The following is a 16,085-nucleotide window of genomic DNA, read 5'->3' on the forward strand; positions in this document are numbered from 1 at the left end:
TGGGGCATCACAACAACGTTTCACCAGGCAACGCCTGTCAACTGCTGTTTGTGTATGAGAAGTCGGTTGGAAACTTTCCTCACATCAGCACGTTTGAAACGTCATGTCGGTAGTTCCTGTAGTTTTTTTCTTGTCGGTCATGTGGTGGAGAATTTCTCCCTGAATCGTAACTGCATCTAAAGTTATTCTGTCTCCATTGATAATAATTATTTTGGTTCCCATATTGTCTGTTTCTATGGTAATCTCTGTCATATTCATTACTACGGAAATGCGATCTTTCTCTGTAACTGTTATTACTCTGCCAGTGGTTGTCATATGGGTGGCGTCTGTTTTGGTCACGATTTTCGTTGTAAGAATAGACTTGTCGTGTCCAGTTACTGTTTCTGTCGTCACGGAATTGTGAAGGATGTGACCTGTAATTGTTGTGTTCCTGTTTTCGCGTTCCACGATTATCAGTGTCAATTTCTAATTCTTGTAAGAGTCCCTGAAAAGCTTCATTGTCGTCTTTGCAACGTCCTGCCAAAATAATATGTCGTAAATGTTCAGGTAATTTGATTAAGCAAATGCGGATGAGTTCTGAGGGGCTGTATGGGTTTGACAGGTACTGATTCTTGTGCAACATGTCTTCAAAATATTTCACAAGACTGGAAAATTCAGATTGTTCGAAATGTTTCATTATTATGATGCTATGTTTTACTCGGTCTTGTGTAGCTTGAGACCAATATGCTGAGAGGAAGGCATGATAAAATTCTCCTTCACTGTGGCAATCGTGAATGACCGATCGCATTCTTACAGCTGGTTCATTCTCTAAGTAGCCACACATAAATTCTAATCTGTGCTCTAATGACCAGTTGGGAGGAAAACAATGAGAGAATTGATGGAGCCATGCTTGTGGATGAATGTCGTTGCCAGAATTCTTAAATGTTTTGAATTTACGTGTAGTAATGAACAGCTTATAGTCAAAATCATCATATCGGCGAGTCGCATGTCGGTAATTGTTACGTTGTTTCGGCGGTTCCATCTCAAAATTCGGTGTACCTTGCCAATTTCTTTCATTATTTCCGAAGTGCCCTGAGTTATTATTTTGTGGGTGTTCCGTATTTCTATGTCCCTCTTCCCGTATTGGAGCGCGAGTGGCCTCTGAAATACGTAATTCTTGTAGTACCTGTGTCAGCTGATCTTGTACTTCCCGGATTTCTCTTTGGTGTTGCGTATTAATTTGATTCTGATTTTGTTTGAATTTCCTAACTTGTTCGCACTCTTCTGTGTCATTAAAGACTACCGGTTTTGTGTCATTCAGATTATCATCTACCTTCGTAGATAAATTATTTAGCTGATCCGAAAGTTCAACAACTTTCTCTGATAATGAACTAATTTCCTCCATGTGTCTTTCTACTGTGTCCTTTAAGTTTTCCTGAGTTTTTGCAAGTTGCGTAACCGAATCGGTAGATGCAACCGAGTAAATTTTAGCTTGCAAGGTCTCATGACTTCCATGAACAATAATTTGCAGTTCTTTTATGGCTGCTTCGTGATTCTGAAATGCATTTTCATGCCGCGAAAAAATAGGTTGAAAATGCTCACAAATTTGTGTTTTTACGTCGTTACAGACTTTTTGACATTTCGATTCGATTTTATGTAACTCAGTAGTTAAATCTTCACGTGTTTGTTCAAGCGTGGTGTGAAGATTTTGTTCCATTGCGTCTAACTGTTGCTGTGTTTGTCTCTGGTGTTGTTCCATTGTGTCTAACTTTTGAAGATTTTGTTCCATTGTGTCTAACTTTTGAAGCTTTTGCTGTGTTTGTATCTGATTTTGTTCCATTTGTTGCATTAGCTGTAATAACAATGCATTAGTGTCTGGAATCTGTTCCTCTACGCTTTTCGGCAGTGCATTTGCACCGGCAACATTCACATTTTGACAAGCAGAAAATGTGTCTTGACTTATTTGGGAAAACGGTGAGGACGCAAAACCTGAATCTACAGTATTTGCAAAATTGTGTCCTGTCATTTCGGATTCCTGAGGCGAGCTATTGCCGACCGATCGATCGATAATGCTTCCCTGTTCACTAATTGTTTCACTGCCTACGCCACTGTTTGCCGCCCGCTCCATTTCTCTATGCACAATTAACAAATTACAATGTTGAACATTAGTTAATTCATCACACGGTGGCGCTAACACACTGCTTTCGTATTCACTGTCATTTCTCAGTTTACTTTGGAGCCTAGTATTACGTTTTTCACATGCCATTATTGTCACAATATTTCACACGACAACACAGAAAAACACAATTTGAAGAGAAAAAATAAGAGAACACATTAACATGGCATTGAAAATAATATCTCGTTAATTGCAAGCGCAGCTGCGAAATACTTGGTGCAAATCTACATGCATGCCACAACTGTTTTACTGTACAAGAATGAAAGACTGCAACTACAAAGGAAATTCTCTCTATAATTACGCGCTAGCAATAAACAAAAGCTACACTAATTACACAAGCTACAAGAAAAAATCAGTAGATTCCAGTGAGGTATCCTCGGCTAAGGGTCGACATATGAAACGTCCCCTTAGAACAATTATACATGACTGTGCTTAAACTGACACACAATGTTTTTAGCGCAACGCAATCTGACTTTCAAAAATCCCTACAAAAAAATGGCCCTGACTAACATTAACCTATGCGTTTCACAAATCGCTTACCTCACAAAAATCTTGGTTACTCGAACTACTGCAATACAGCGAGCGCCACTACTGCCAGCTAAATAAAAGATTCAAACTACGGAAGGCACTAACTACTGATAGGTATAGTTAGCAAATGAAAGATTTTGATAGAGAACAAACAATGTATTTACTTTAATAGTGTTGAAAAATCATAATATACATAGCAGTTCATGATATCCAGTATTACAAATTTCAAAACTCCGCCATCTCTCTCCCCACATCTACCACTGCTGGCGGCTCACCTCCAACTGCGCAACGCTACTCGCTGTTCACATCCAGCTGCCCAACACTACAATGGCAGACAACAATGCAAACTAGCCACAGACTGCACACAGCACAGCCAGTGATTTTCATACAGAGCGCTACGTAACGTTGCCAATAAGAAAACATAAACAGCCTACTTACACATTGTAGGTGACGCCACCGGCGCCAATCTAGTTTGAATGCTCTGAAAAGCTAATCATCTGCATATCGCAGCATCTTATTCCTGTCGGTTAAATTTTGCTTCTGCAGCACGTCATCTTCGTGGTGTAGCAATTTTAATGGCCAGTAGTGTATTTACTTCGAGTTAGTCTTATTTACGGTTTCCATACTCTCTGTTTGTTTGCTCACTTGTCACACGGTTTACGTTGACTGGTACACTCATAACTGCTCAAATGCTAGGCGCGATCCCAGATGATGTGATGGACTGAAAATTCTGGAGGGCAGGTGGTTTTTTGCCGTTCATAGGCATAAGTTGTACAATAGAGGACTAAGATTAAAATGTGCCCTGGTCACCCACATCGGTAACACTTGACGTCAACGGAAAGATCCCCCTCTTACCGCAGACTTGGATCACTCCGTCTATCTCCTCCAGTGGCTGCATTCCAATGGTTCCAGCTAAGTCGTTAGGAAATTTTCTCGATATACTGGGTGACAACTCCCACAACAATGCTGCTAACACTCTTCCGTTTCTTGCAGAAGAACCTCACTAGTAACATTACTGCCCATAGCTCATATGCATTGACTTCTAACTTCCTTAGCCTGCCCGTGAAACTCTTGATGGGCGTACCCTGCTTTTGGGATACAGTATTTCAAATCTCCAAGTAATATCCAAGCAACCTTAACTTAGCCGCTGACCTTCCTTTACCTGAAAAAGAACAAACTAGGATATCGGTAGTGGCATCGAGGATGGGCGCTGACATACTGGACGGGGACCTAACCTACCTTCATGCATCTACATGCTTCTGTATGTCTGTGTTATCTGCCCACATTTGTTCCCTGTGCTCTAGCAACGCCTGAACTGCCTCCAGAGTTCTATCCCCATCTTCCCACGGCTTGCTCACTGCAAAGCCTGTGTCTACAAGAATAGAAAAAATACACTCTCTGGCCCTTCCACTTTTAAAACATATAGGTTCTGAAGACTGGGCTCATGGGGCACTGTGCCTCAGCAGTTTACACTGCCGACACTTTAACAGGCACTGCCCTCATAAATTTCGTTAGCATTCCCCCTGAAGTCACTCAAATCGCTGATTGAGTCTATTTTCACCACTCGCACCTTCCAGCCAATCGTTCAATCGAAACGACTGGGCATTGTCAACAAAATCGTATGCTGCCCTATGATGTCGCTCGTTGTCACTTACATTCTTCTGACACCAAGTATAATAGGGTCGAGGGGTGCGGACGCTATTATTGCCAGGATGTTCGTCTCTCAGCTCGATGGGTAGCATATTACCCTGTTCCCGGCGGTCGTGGACTCAGAAGAGCTCAATAAGCAGTAACATGCAGTTCGGTAAGACGCTCGTACGCAGGTTAATGGTGGCGACCCAGAGGCGCAGAAAAGCAGCAGTTGATAGCGTTAACATCGGGCAGGGGAGCTGCCTCAGCGAAGTGGAAGAGGCTGGTGGCCTTGCAGAAGTGAGTTGTCCCGCAGGCGCGTGAGCTGGACAGTCGGCCGCTTCAGCGGTAGTCGAGTGCGTGGCGGGCAGTTGTGCAGGCGCTGAACCCACCCACGACGGCCTGGAGACGCTCAGAGACCAGACAAAGCCACTCCTGGAGGTGGTCCCCCTCTGGCGCCATTGCCTTGAGCCTGTGGTGATCAGGTTTAGCAGTGGCTCGTAGACCACCACCTGGCGTCTTTTGTAGCCAGATGTAGACGTAGCTCATGGGACCACAAGGGACCAATTGCTGGCGTGAAGTATGTCTCGGCATCGGCAATAATCGAAGACAAGGCCCTGCTATGGTCTGAGCAGCTGGTACAAGGGTCACTCCAAAAGAAACGCATACTATATTTTTTTAAATCCATCTTTTATTCTACATGTTTGAAAGTTTTACAGTGTGTATGGCTCTGAGAATTATGGGACTTAACTACTAAGGTCATCAGTCCCCTAGAACTACTTAAACCTAACTAACCTAAGGACATCACACACATCCAAGCCCAATGCAGGATTCGAACCTGCGATCGTAGCGGTCACGCGGTTCCAGACTGTAGCGCCTAGAACCGCACGGCCACCTCGGCCGGCTACAGTGTGTAGATACGTCCTGTAGGAACAATGTTTTCATTTCTCCACATAATTTCCATCCCTCTCAACTGCCTTACGACATCTTGGAACCAGCGCCTGTATACTCGCACGGTAAAATTCTGGAATAACCTGTAGGAGCCACTGTTTGGCAGCGTGCACAAGGGAGTCATCATCTACAAACTTTGTTCCACTAAGAGAGTCTTTCAGTTTCCCAAAGAGATGATAGTCACATGGAGCCAGGTCAGGACTGTAAGGCGGGCGTTTCAGTGTTGTCCATCCGAGTTTTGTGATCGCTTCCATAGTTTTTTGACTGACATGTGGCCGTGTATTGTCGTGCAACAGCAAAACATCCTGATTTTTCCGATGTGGTCGAACACGACTTAGTCGAGCTTCAAGTTTCTTCAGTGTCGTCACATATGCATCAGAATTTATGGTGGTTCCACTTGTCATGATGTCCACAAGCAAGGGTCCTTCGGAATCGAGAAACACTGTAGCCATAACTTTTCCAGTAGAAGGTGTGGTTTTGAATTTTTTTTTTGTTGGGTGAATTTGCATGATGCCACTCCATTGATAGCCTCTTCGTCTCTGGTGAAAAATGATGCAGCCATGTTTCATCACCTGTCACAATTTTTCCAAGAAATTGATCTCTACCATTCTCCTACTGTTCCAAAAGTTCGCTGCATACCGTTTTTCTTGTTTCTTTGTGAGCCACTGTCAACATCCTGGGAACCAACCTGGCACAAACCTTTCTTAACGCCAACACTTTTCGTATTCTGCAAACACTTCCTTCCCCTATCCCAACGTAGCGTGACAATTCGTTCAGTGTGATGCGTCTGTCAGTAGTCACCAATTCTTTAACTCTCTGCACATTGTCTGGAGTGTGTGCAGTACGAGGCCTGTCGCTGCGAGGACAATCCTCAATATTGCCGTGCCCGCTTTCATCACGTAACCTGCTTGCCCACCGACTAACTGTACCGCGATCGACAGCAGCGTCTATATACACCTTTTTCAACCTTTTGTGTATGTTTCCCACTGTCTCGTTTTCACAGCACAGGAATTCTATGACAGCACGTTGCTTCTGACGAACGTCAAGTATAGCAGGCATTTTGAAGACATACTGTGAAGGCGCCGTTCACGGGAACAGTTTGAACTAAGTTTGAAAACAAGCAAAAAGGATGTATCTACACACTGTAGAACTTTCACACATGCAGAATGAAAACTGTATTTTTACAAAAATAGTGTGCATTTCTTTTGGAGTGACCTTCGTATCTGTAGCGGCTGTGACCAGTTTTGTGGTATCTGGGTCCACCGCTTCAGTCAAAGTCATTGCAGGGTTGGGCCACAATATGAGGAAATTTAGCTGACTGCAGTGGACTGGTGACTCACATTACACCGCTTTGGCAAAATTCCAGTCCCAGCAGCAGGATTTCACGAGCAACCACCTTTCTCACCTCGCTACAGTTTGTGAAATCTAGATGGAGGAGAATTGCCTTGACAGAGGTTCTCTTAACAGACCTCCGGGAATTAGCACCCCTGGAGGAAACTTGATTTTGCTTTATATTCGTCGCCTGGTGCCCCACTCATTTTATCGAAGATCCAGAGTACGAAAGTAAACCTTTGTCATGGTTACAGGGAGGCGTTAAACGTGCAGTCTACTACATCGTTAGAGACATAGTACAAGCTCGGAATGGACAAGGTCGGAGACTGGGTTGGGGAGGGCCTTCTGGAGTTTTTATGGCTTTTTAAGTAACAGTACCGTCAATAGCTACAGATATTCAAGGAAACCATGGAACAGCGAAATCTGCATAAACCCCGCTAATCCAGATACGGGTTGAGTCTCTTTAACTAGTATGCAGTGTTTAACCGTCGTAGGTATTGTCGTTGTTATAGGACCAAGAAATGGACAATGGCATAGTTTCAGTAAATAGCCAGACGGGGAACTTAAGTCGGTATAAGAACACAATCAGCTACTAGTCGTTCATCATTGAGTTGTGACTCGCAAACGCGACGATCATCGTTAGTAACGCGAGACTGTTTGATAGCGTTACCTACCTGCTTTACGCTACTTTGAACCGTGAAGATTAATGACTCGTAGCGTTCCTGATGCAAAAACTCCTTCTCCTCCGATACGCTCGGAGATGAAGGATAACGCAAAATCGATTCCCGGGTGTCTAGAATACGAATTTAAAACGTCTATCTCCTTTAATATTCTGTCCTCTGGCACGTAAAGTAGTAAATCGCCAACAGAGAAACAAATTAAAACTATCAAATACAAATGTGATGACCTTTAGTCAGGATAAATATTGATGAGAAACTCTGGTACGTAATCACGGGACCAGTGCAAATTTACTACTCTTCTCAGTGCAAAATTTTACATAGCAACGTTTTTCTTCAAGAAACAAATTGTTCCTCTGTAAGGAAAATAAATATATGTTGCGAGCACTATTCACCTTCTTTTATAACAATACTAGTGTAGACTAGTTGCTATGTTCATTCAGGTTGTATCTGATTCTCATAAACGGATCGCAGCAAATCAAAAGCAAATCGGATCCACTAAGATTTTTCAATGCGCTGATTGACTCTATTTGGGTAACGCATAATGTATGCCAGTCATGTTTCTAGTCATTTGGTATTCTTTTCTGCCGCCTGTAGTAAGATGCGTTGTCGAATCATCTGAAGCAGTTGAGGTGTCACTTGTGAGATAATGAACGAAGTGTTACACCTTTCTGCTCCTTGCTGTTCCTTTACTGCATCCGCATATCACGGGAGACTCTCTGTAGTTTTCGCAATACCCTAGTTTCTGCACAGGGGTATTGCGCTTCGAAAGCAGTAGGCATCACAAACTAGATAATTGAAATGTTCTTGGAATGCCTAGCACGGATCTGAATGATATCTATTGCAAACGTTTTGACTGTCGTAATCGCTGCGACCTTTCACTTGTTCATGTAGTGAATATTCACCACACATAGTAGAAGATATTAGTTAGGTAGTTTTATGCTCCACAAACCATTTGCAAGATTAATCGTAATAACGTAGGAAGAGCTATTTTTCATTCATGTGCAAATATGGCTACATTCTGGCCATTTGCTATCTTTTTTAATATAGATGTAACTTAGCAATTCCTGTCCACCACTTCTTACACAAATTATACAGAGATTATTCTGCGGAATAGAAGCAGTTTCAAAGGAAAGATTTCAGATTAACTTTTGTCTGTCAGATATTTTTTATCAGGGGGTACAACATCAACAATTTTGTTGCAGCTTTGTGCACCCCTTTTTGTGCTAAAGACAACCTTAATTTGGGATAATGTGTGTCTTTTTTCTGATATTTTAATCATGTACATTACTGTTTATTCTGAACTGCAGTGGATTATTTACCGCAAAATTCGTGAGAGTGTAAGTATACCGTGAAGCAGTAATCAAGGTGGCTAACTTGCTAAACAGATGTCTACAAGATCTTGTGGGTGATCACCACGTGTTATTCATAGAGAACATTTTTGAGCAATGAAAAATTTCTTTCCTGAAAATGAATTACCCCAGAATATTATTCCATACGACATTACTGAATGAAAATACCCAAATTATATTAACTTATAGATTTGTCTCTTCCCAAGATTTGCAATGGTTCGAAGTGCCAACGTGGGAACTAGTGGTTGTATTCATCTGGGAATGAATTTTACATTTATATTGGCATTACAGTTGAAAGGAAAAAAAACCAACAGTCTGTCTACTTACAGGTCTAGTTTCACAAGTATTGGCCTTGAGCGTAGAGTAGTAACCATCCCAGCATTTACATGAAAAATTTCAAAGCAAACCTGGAAAACATAACTCAGCTTGTTTGGCTGGAGGCTAGGACTCGACCCTCTGGAATACAGGGCCAGACAGTTTAAAGCAGTGCAACATCTTTCGATTTATCACTCGTGTACAATACTATATGCAATCTTGCAAAGAGATTATTTAATGGTGCACAAAGTTAGAGTACACTATTCATTTATCTCACAATACCGATCACTGCACGCTACACCCACTGGCCATATGTTGTTTCACAATGTAGCTACACGCACACACACACACACACACACACACACACACACACACACACACACACACACACCATCAGCTGACATCAGGTTCATGACGACGGTACTTCGTTTCCATTTTGTGTATGCAACTCTTCATTTAAACATCCCTTCATAATAAGTCAGATGTTGAGCTCACAAAAAGGATAAGATGTTAGCATTATCCATGGCAGAGCTTTGGTACGATGCTTCCCAGAAAGAAATGAGGACAGTACAGAGGCAAAATGTGTTGTGAAATGACAGACATTAGTTTTTACTATTTTGTAGTGTTACGTTTGTACCAAACCCCCTCTCTGTGGAATCTACGTAATCTTTGATTGTTTACAACGTATTACTTCAAAGTTACTTTGTAACTGCCGTTTTCAATACGTTTGCTTTAGTAATTCTTTAATCCCCTTAGAAAATTTATTATACAGTTTCACTCGTTGGTAGAAATGCTTTCACTGTTACTTTTATTTCCTCTTGGTAAATATTGTTCCACGGCCATGGACAGAGCTGTTCGTGCATTAATTTTCATGATTATTTTTGATGTACTCACGTAGTATAGTTAAAAATCACCAAACCGTTTAATAATTATTTACAATGAGCCCGATTACTGTTTTAGACAGTTATTCATATGTCCCTGGTCTGTAGTTTGAAAACTATCTTCATATTTCGTGTATTTTTTTCTTCAGGGAAGATTTTCGTAGATAATAACTGAGTGTAGGTTCAGATAGTACGTAACAAAGACACTGGCTGTAACTGACTGGTGATGGCATTCTAAGCACATAACATGACGATGACATTGTGTTTACAAGTATGAGTGTTCGCACCACTTTACTAATAATCAGTATTCATTTATACTGGTTTTATATTAGTTACGCAGTTCACTTAGGTATCATCCACATTTGTTTTAAAAATATCACTTAACATGTTCACACGGAAATCCATAGCATTTGTATTCTTTATGCTGAATGTAATCTTTTTTGTATACTGAATAGTTATAAACTTCCTTGAGTATTTGATTTGGTTTCTATACAAGCATAGTTGTGAAGTACATTATGAGTGCCGGCCGCGGTGGTCTAGTGGTTCTGGCGCTGCAGTCCGGAACCGCGGGACTGCTACGGTCGCAGGTTCGAATCCTGCCTTGGGCATGGGTGTGTGTGATGTCCTTAGGTTAGTTAGGTTTAAGTAGTTCTAAGTTCTAGGGGACTTATGACCTAAGATGTTGAGTCCCATAGTGCTCAGAGCCATTTGAACCATACATTATGAGTGTAAATATATTAAAAGCAGATATTGTAGTGAATCAACACACAAATTGTGTACGGTCGCAGGTTCGAATCCTGCCTCGGGCATGGATGTGTGTGATGTCCTTAGGTTAGTTAGGTTTAAGTAGTTTTAAGTTCTAGGGGACTGATGACCACAGATGTAAAGTCCCATAGTGCTCAGAGCCATTTGAACCATTTTGAACAAATTGTGTATTATCAATAAAACAGGGCTGTGCAATTATTATTAAAGTAAATGATCCAGTTTTGTCGAAAATCTTTATGATAAGGTCGTAATTGTGTAAAGATACTTGTTGATGGTTACAAAAATTGAAACTGCAACCAGCTACTGTTAATCATTACTTTTTATGCGTATATAGTTGTTGTAATTACGGACCACAGTATTTTACTTAAGATAATTAATTTCTGTCCATGATGGACATCTTGAAGACTTACAAAATAATAACAGACAGGCATCTTGCTGTACAATGTGCACCAAACTTACAAAGTAAGGCAATCAGAAATCGATTTATGCGTAAATGACAGATTCACACACCAGAGTACGTACAATTTTTCAATTACATCGAACCAACACAGTAAATTGCTACTGTCAGAGAGGAAACCAAAAAAGCTTCGCCGATGTTATGTAAAAATGTAAATACCATATACAAACTATTCGAACAGCCATGTAGACTCTATACTAAACATCGTAACAGTCTGAGGTACAGCGACGATTGACAAGCCTCCAGTAAAGCGCCAGGTGTCGCTACTGCACATCAGGTTTGTATGAACTGTACAATTTATGGAATAAGGAAATGCTCAAAACATTTTCATAAGAGCCAATAAAACTTTCAGCATGCGCTAGCCTAAAGGGTAGCATATTACGGTAAGGTGGGAGACCATGTTTAACAGAATTAAATATGACAAAAAAGATTGAAAAACATAATATTGAATTATTTAAAACAGTTATTGAACTAAAACCAGCTTCAAATAACAATTTTAGTACAATATAAAAACACGGAAAGGTTTGTGTAGAGCTCCTTAGAAATAAATGTGAAAAAGTGAAGTTCACGCCATCCTATCGGCTTATGTACATGCATTAAATTATTACTATAAGCCTGTGACATGAATATTTTTTTGTGTTATAGGGATACAACTTAGTAAGAACATACCCCGTCATTATGAAGAGATATGCCATTTCAAACAAAATGTAATAGCTAATCGTATGTCAAAGTTTCGCGTAGGGCGGGCGCTCCGTGGTAATCTATCATCTGACAAAAAGTTAAGACGGAGACTCTTACTAAAATGTGGTGGCATGGAGAGACCACTGTCAAACAGAAATATTATACCTATATTACGAATCAACTGTTTATAGTAACTATAGCTGTGTAGCACATTTCATAAGGACCGACATGTGAGAAAATTATCGCCCAATCTGCGTAATAGACCATACGAGTGCATCCACGTTGGTGGCAAAGAGATAATATACAGTAGATTGGAAAAGAAAACTTACGATCTGTTAGGTGACGATAAGATTGGCTTTAGAAAAGTCAGAGAAATGAAAGAAGCAATTCGAATGTTGCGGTTGACAACGGAAGCAAGACCGAAGAAAACTCAAGACACGTTCATATGATTTATGGACACGGAAAAAGCGTTCGACAAACTATACGGTATTTACATTTTTACATGACATCGGCGAGTAGGAACAGTTCAAGTTCGTAGCCGTTCGGATAGATAATAAGCTGTTGTGGAAAGCCCATCTTCGGGATCTTGTTCAGAAACTAAATGCTGCTTTATTTACCATTAGAACAGTATCTGAAATAAGTGACATTTCAACACGAAATGTAGTCTACCTCTTATATTTTCATACGCTTATGTCATATGGTATTATTTTTTGGGGCAATTATTCTCATTCAGAAAGGGTATTTTTGGCTCAAAAACGGGCTATTCGAGCTATATGTGGTGTAAGTTCGAGAACCTCTTGTCGACCCCTATTCAATAGTCTGGGAATCCTGACACTGCCCTCACAATATATATTTTCTTTAATGTCGTTTTTCGTTAGCAATATTAGCTTATTCCCAAGAGTTAGCAGCTTTCACTCAGTTAATACCAGGTAGAAATCAAGTCTGCATGTGGAATGCACTTCCTTGACTCTTGTGCAGAAAGGAGTGCACTATTCTGCTGCATCCATTTTCAATAAGCTACCACAAGAAGTCAAAAATCTTAGCAGTAGCCCAAACGCTTTTAAGTCTAAACTGAAGAGTTTCCTCATGGCTCACTACTTTTATTCTGTCGAGGAGCTCCTGGAAGAGCTGAAAAATTAAGCAAATTCCAGTGTTACATTGTTGATTTTCTTTATTTAAACTTACGAATTGTCGCCTGAATACGTTTCTCGTATTTCATTTTATCTGTTTCTACTATCGTGTTATAATTTCATGTATTGACTCGTTCCATGACCATGGAGACTTCTCCTTAGTTTGATCCCACGGCACAATAAATAAATAAATAAATAAAACGATTTAAAATGGAGCAAGATGTTCGAAAACCTGACAAAAATATGGGCGCGCTGTAGTACACAATACGTACAGGATGGCAGATCGAGGAAGAAGTGCTCCGATTAACAAGAGTGTAAGATAGGTATGTAGTCTTTTGCCCATACTGTTCAATCTATACGTCGAAGAAGCAATGACGGAATTGAAAGAAAGGGTCAATTAGAGGATCTGCTGAATGGAATGATAGTCTATTGTGTACATAATATGGGGATCAGAAAGTAGGCGAAGTAGGAATTCTGCTACCTAGGCAGCAAAATAACCCATGACGGACGAATCAAGGAGGATATAAATAGCAGACTGGCTCTGCCAAAAAGGACATTTCGGGTCAGGTAAATCTATTAGTATCAAACATAAGCCATAATTTAAGGAAGAAAGTTCTGAGAATGTGCATTTGGAACACGGCATTGTATGGTACTGAAACACGGACTGTGGTAAATCCTGAACAGGAGAGAATCTATGCATTTGAGATGTGGTGCTACAGACTAATTTTGAAAATTAGGTGAACTGACATGATAAGGAATGAGGAGGTTCTCCGCAGAATCGGACCGAAAAGGGATATGTGGAAAACATTGACAAGGAGAAGGGACAGGACAATAGGGCATGACTTTCATGATACTAGAGGAGCTGTAGAAGGCAAGAATGGTAGTGGAAGACAGAGATTGGAATATATCCGGCAAATGATTGAGGGCACAGGCTGCAATTGCTTCTCTCTCGTACCAGATCAACAGTCGTTAAATTCGCTGTACGAATTCAATCCAGCCTGCCTCACCTCCGTGTGCCCTAAGCTAGCGCGCTGCATGTCATTCTATACAGCCAGAAATCGTTTACTTCCTTCCGATTGCCATTACCTACCTTAAAGTTTGTTCTGTCTTTTCTGAGGATCTGTCATTATTATTTCAGTTATGTCTTCTTTATTGTTACCTTACGGCCCGCCCAGTTTTTTGAAATAAGAAAAGTGTTGTAGTCAGCTTGCGTTTGCTGATTGGTCCTAGCTTCAACTTTTCCAACATTTTTGTGTAAATTATTTTCCAAATTTTTTTCCATGTAGGAGCTGGCTCGACGTAGCGTGACCTACGCAGTTTCACCGAACTGTACGAGACAAAACAGTAGTGTAGACAGGGGTGAAAATATCTCGCTGAAGAGTTGCGTCGGTAAATTACGTTAATCTCATTCCAGTATTTTAATTTGTGTCACCGTGTTTCACGCTTCGGAGAGAAGGAATTTGTAAGGAAACTTGCTTCTCCTTTACCTGACTCGTCGCTGCGTTACGGGCAGACGTCTTGCGCGAGAGTGTCGCTCTCCGGCGGCCGCGCCCTTTTCACCCAACGCGCAGCGCAGCTCAGACGTTACCCATTAAGGTGTGCTGCTACGGACACTTGCCAGCTACCAGGAGACGTTTTTCTGGCGCCAGTGAAACTGGCGCGCCTTCCCAGAACTGTTAATGAACCGCTCCACACGTCCGCTCTTCTAAGCAACCAGTCCTGTGCAATGTGTCCTTCTGCTTCATGTGTCGCTAGCGGGGCAATTGCTTTGTGTCTGCAGACGCTAATTTTGATGCTTCGAAAGGTACACAGGTCGACTGTCACAGCAGCAGTACGACTTTCCGATGCGTGTCAGTGACACATTGTCAAATCACCGCCAAAGAGCCGACTGGCGTAGTAGGTCGCTTTCACGAGGTTGTGATTCGCGGCACGAGGCTCGCGATGGGAGCAGTGTTTTTGCTGTAGTAGGGCATAACGAATGTCGGAGTAATGAGCGACGTGTGTCACTCTACTGAGAAACAGAACAGGTTCAGTACTAGATGAAAAAATTGTTACGAACGTGAAAAGCTTTTCTACATTTTTAGGTACGAATTTTGTCAGGTAGGCGGAAAGAAGAGAAATAATTCAAGAAAACAAATTGGACAAATCTGCTGCTGAGGAAAGAATGCACAAGGTGCAAAACTGCTACGTTAGCACGGGCATATTGCAACAAAACATGCTTACGTAACACATGTCTTAGAATTACAATATACACTCCTGGAAATTGAAATAAGAACACCGTGAATTCATTGTCCCAGGAAGGGGAAACTTTATTGACACATTCCTGGGGTCAGATACATCACATGATCACACTGACAGAACCACAGGCACATAGACACAGGCAACAGAGCATGCACAATGTCGGCACTAGTACAGTGTATATCCACCTTTCGCAGCAATGCAGCCTGCTATTCTCCCATGGAGACGATCGTAGAGATGCTGGATGTAGTCCTGTGGAACGGCTTGCCATGCCATTTCCACCTGGCGCCTCAGTTGGACCAGCGTTCGTGCTGGACGTGCAGACCGCGTGAGACGACGCTTCATCCAGTCCCAAACATGCTCAATGGGGGACAGATCCGGAGATCTTGCTGGCCAGGGTAGTTGACTTACACCTTCTAGAGCACGTTGGGTGGCACGGGATACATGCGGACGTGCATTGTCCTGTTGGAACAGCAAGTTCCCTTGCCGGTCTAGGAATGGTAGAACGATGCGTTCGATGACGGTTTGGATGTACCGTGCACTATTCAGTGTCCCCTCGACGATCACCAGTGGTGTACGGCCAGTGTAGGAGATCGCTCCCCACACCATGATGCCGGGTGTTGGCCCTGTGTGCCTCGGTCGTATGCAGTCCTGATTGTGGCGCTCACCTGCACGGCGCCAAACACGCATACGACCATCATTGGCACCAAGGCAGAAGCGACTCTCATCGCTGAAGACGACACGTCTCCATTCGTCCCTCCATTCACGCCTGTCGCGACACCACTGGAGGCGGGCTGCACGATGTTGGGGCGTGAGCGGAAGACGGCCTAACGGTGTGCGGGACCGTAGCCCAGCTTCATGGAGACGGTTGCGAATGGTCCTCGCCGATACCCCAGGAGCAACAGTGTCCCTAATTTGCTGGGAAGTGGCGGTGCGGTCCCCTACGGCACTGCGTAGGATCCTACGGTCTTGGCGTGCATCCGTGCGTCGCTGC

At 42.2% G+C, this 16,085-nt stretch overlaps 1 protein-coding gene across 1 annotated transcript in view; it reads left to right on the forward strand.

Annotated features, from left to right (window-relative positions):
• The window catches only part of LOC126195705 (kiSS-1 receptor-like), an 89,185-nt gene extending 77,432 nt beyond the window's left edge, over nucleotides 1–11,753 (forward strand). The window contains exon 2 of the mRNA XM_049934334.1: nucleotides 11,688–11,753. Coding sequence (XP_049790291.1) covers nucleotides 11,688–11,753 — 66 coding nt within the window. The remainder of the gene's footprint in view (nucleotides 1–11,687) is intronic.
• The last annotated feature ends 4,332 nt before the right edge of the window (nucleotides 11,754–16,085 follow it).

Source organism: Schistocerca nitens, chromosome 7 (genome assembly GCF_023898315.1).
Source record: "Schistocerca nitens isolate TAMUIC-IGC-003100 chromosome 7, iqSchNite1.1, whole genome shotgun sequence".
In the NCBI taxonomy this organism is placed as follows: domain Eukaryota; kingdom Metazoa; phylum Arthropoda; class Insecta; order Orthoptera; family Acrididae; genus Schistocerca; species Schistocerca nitens.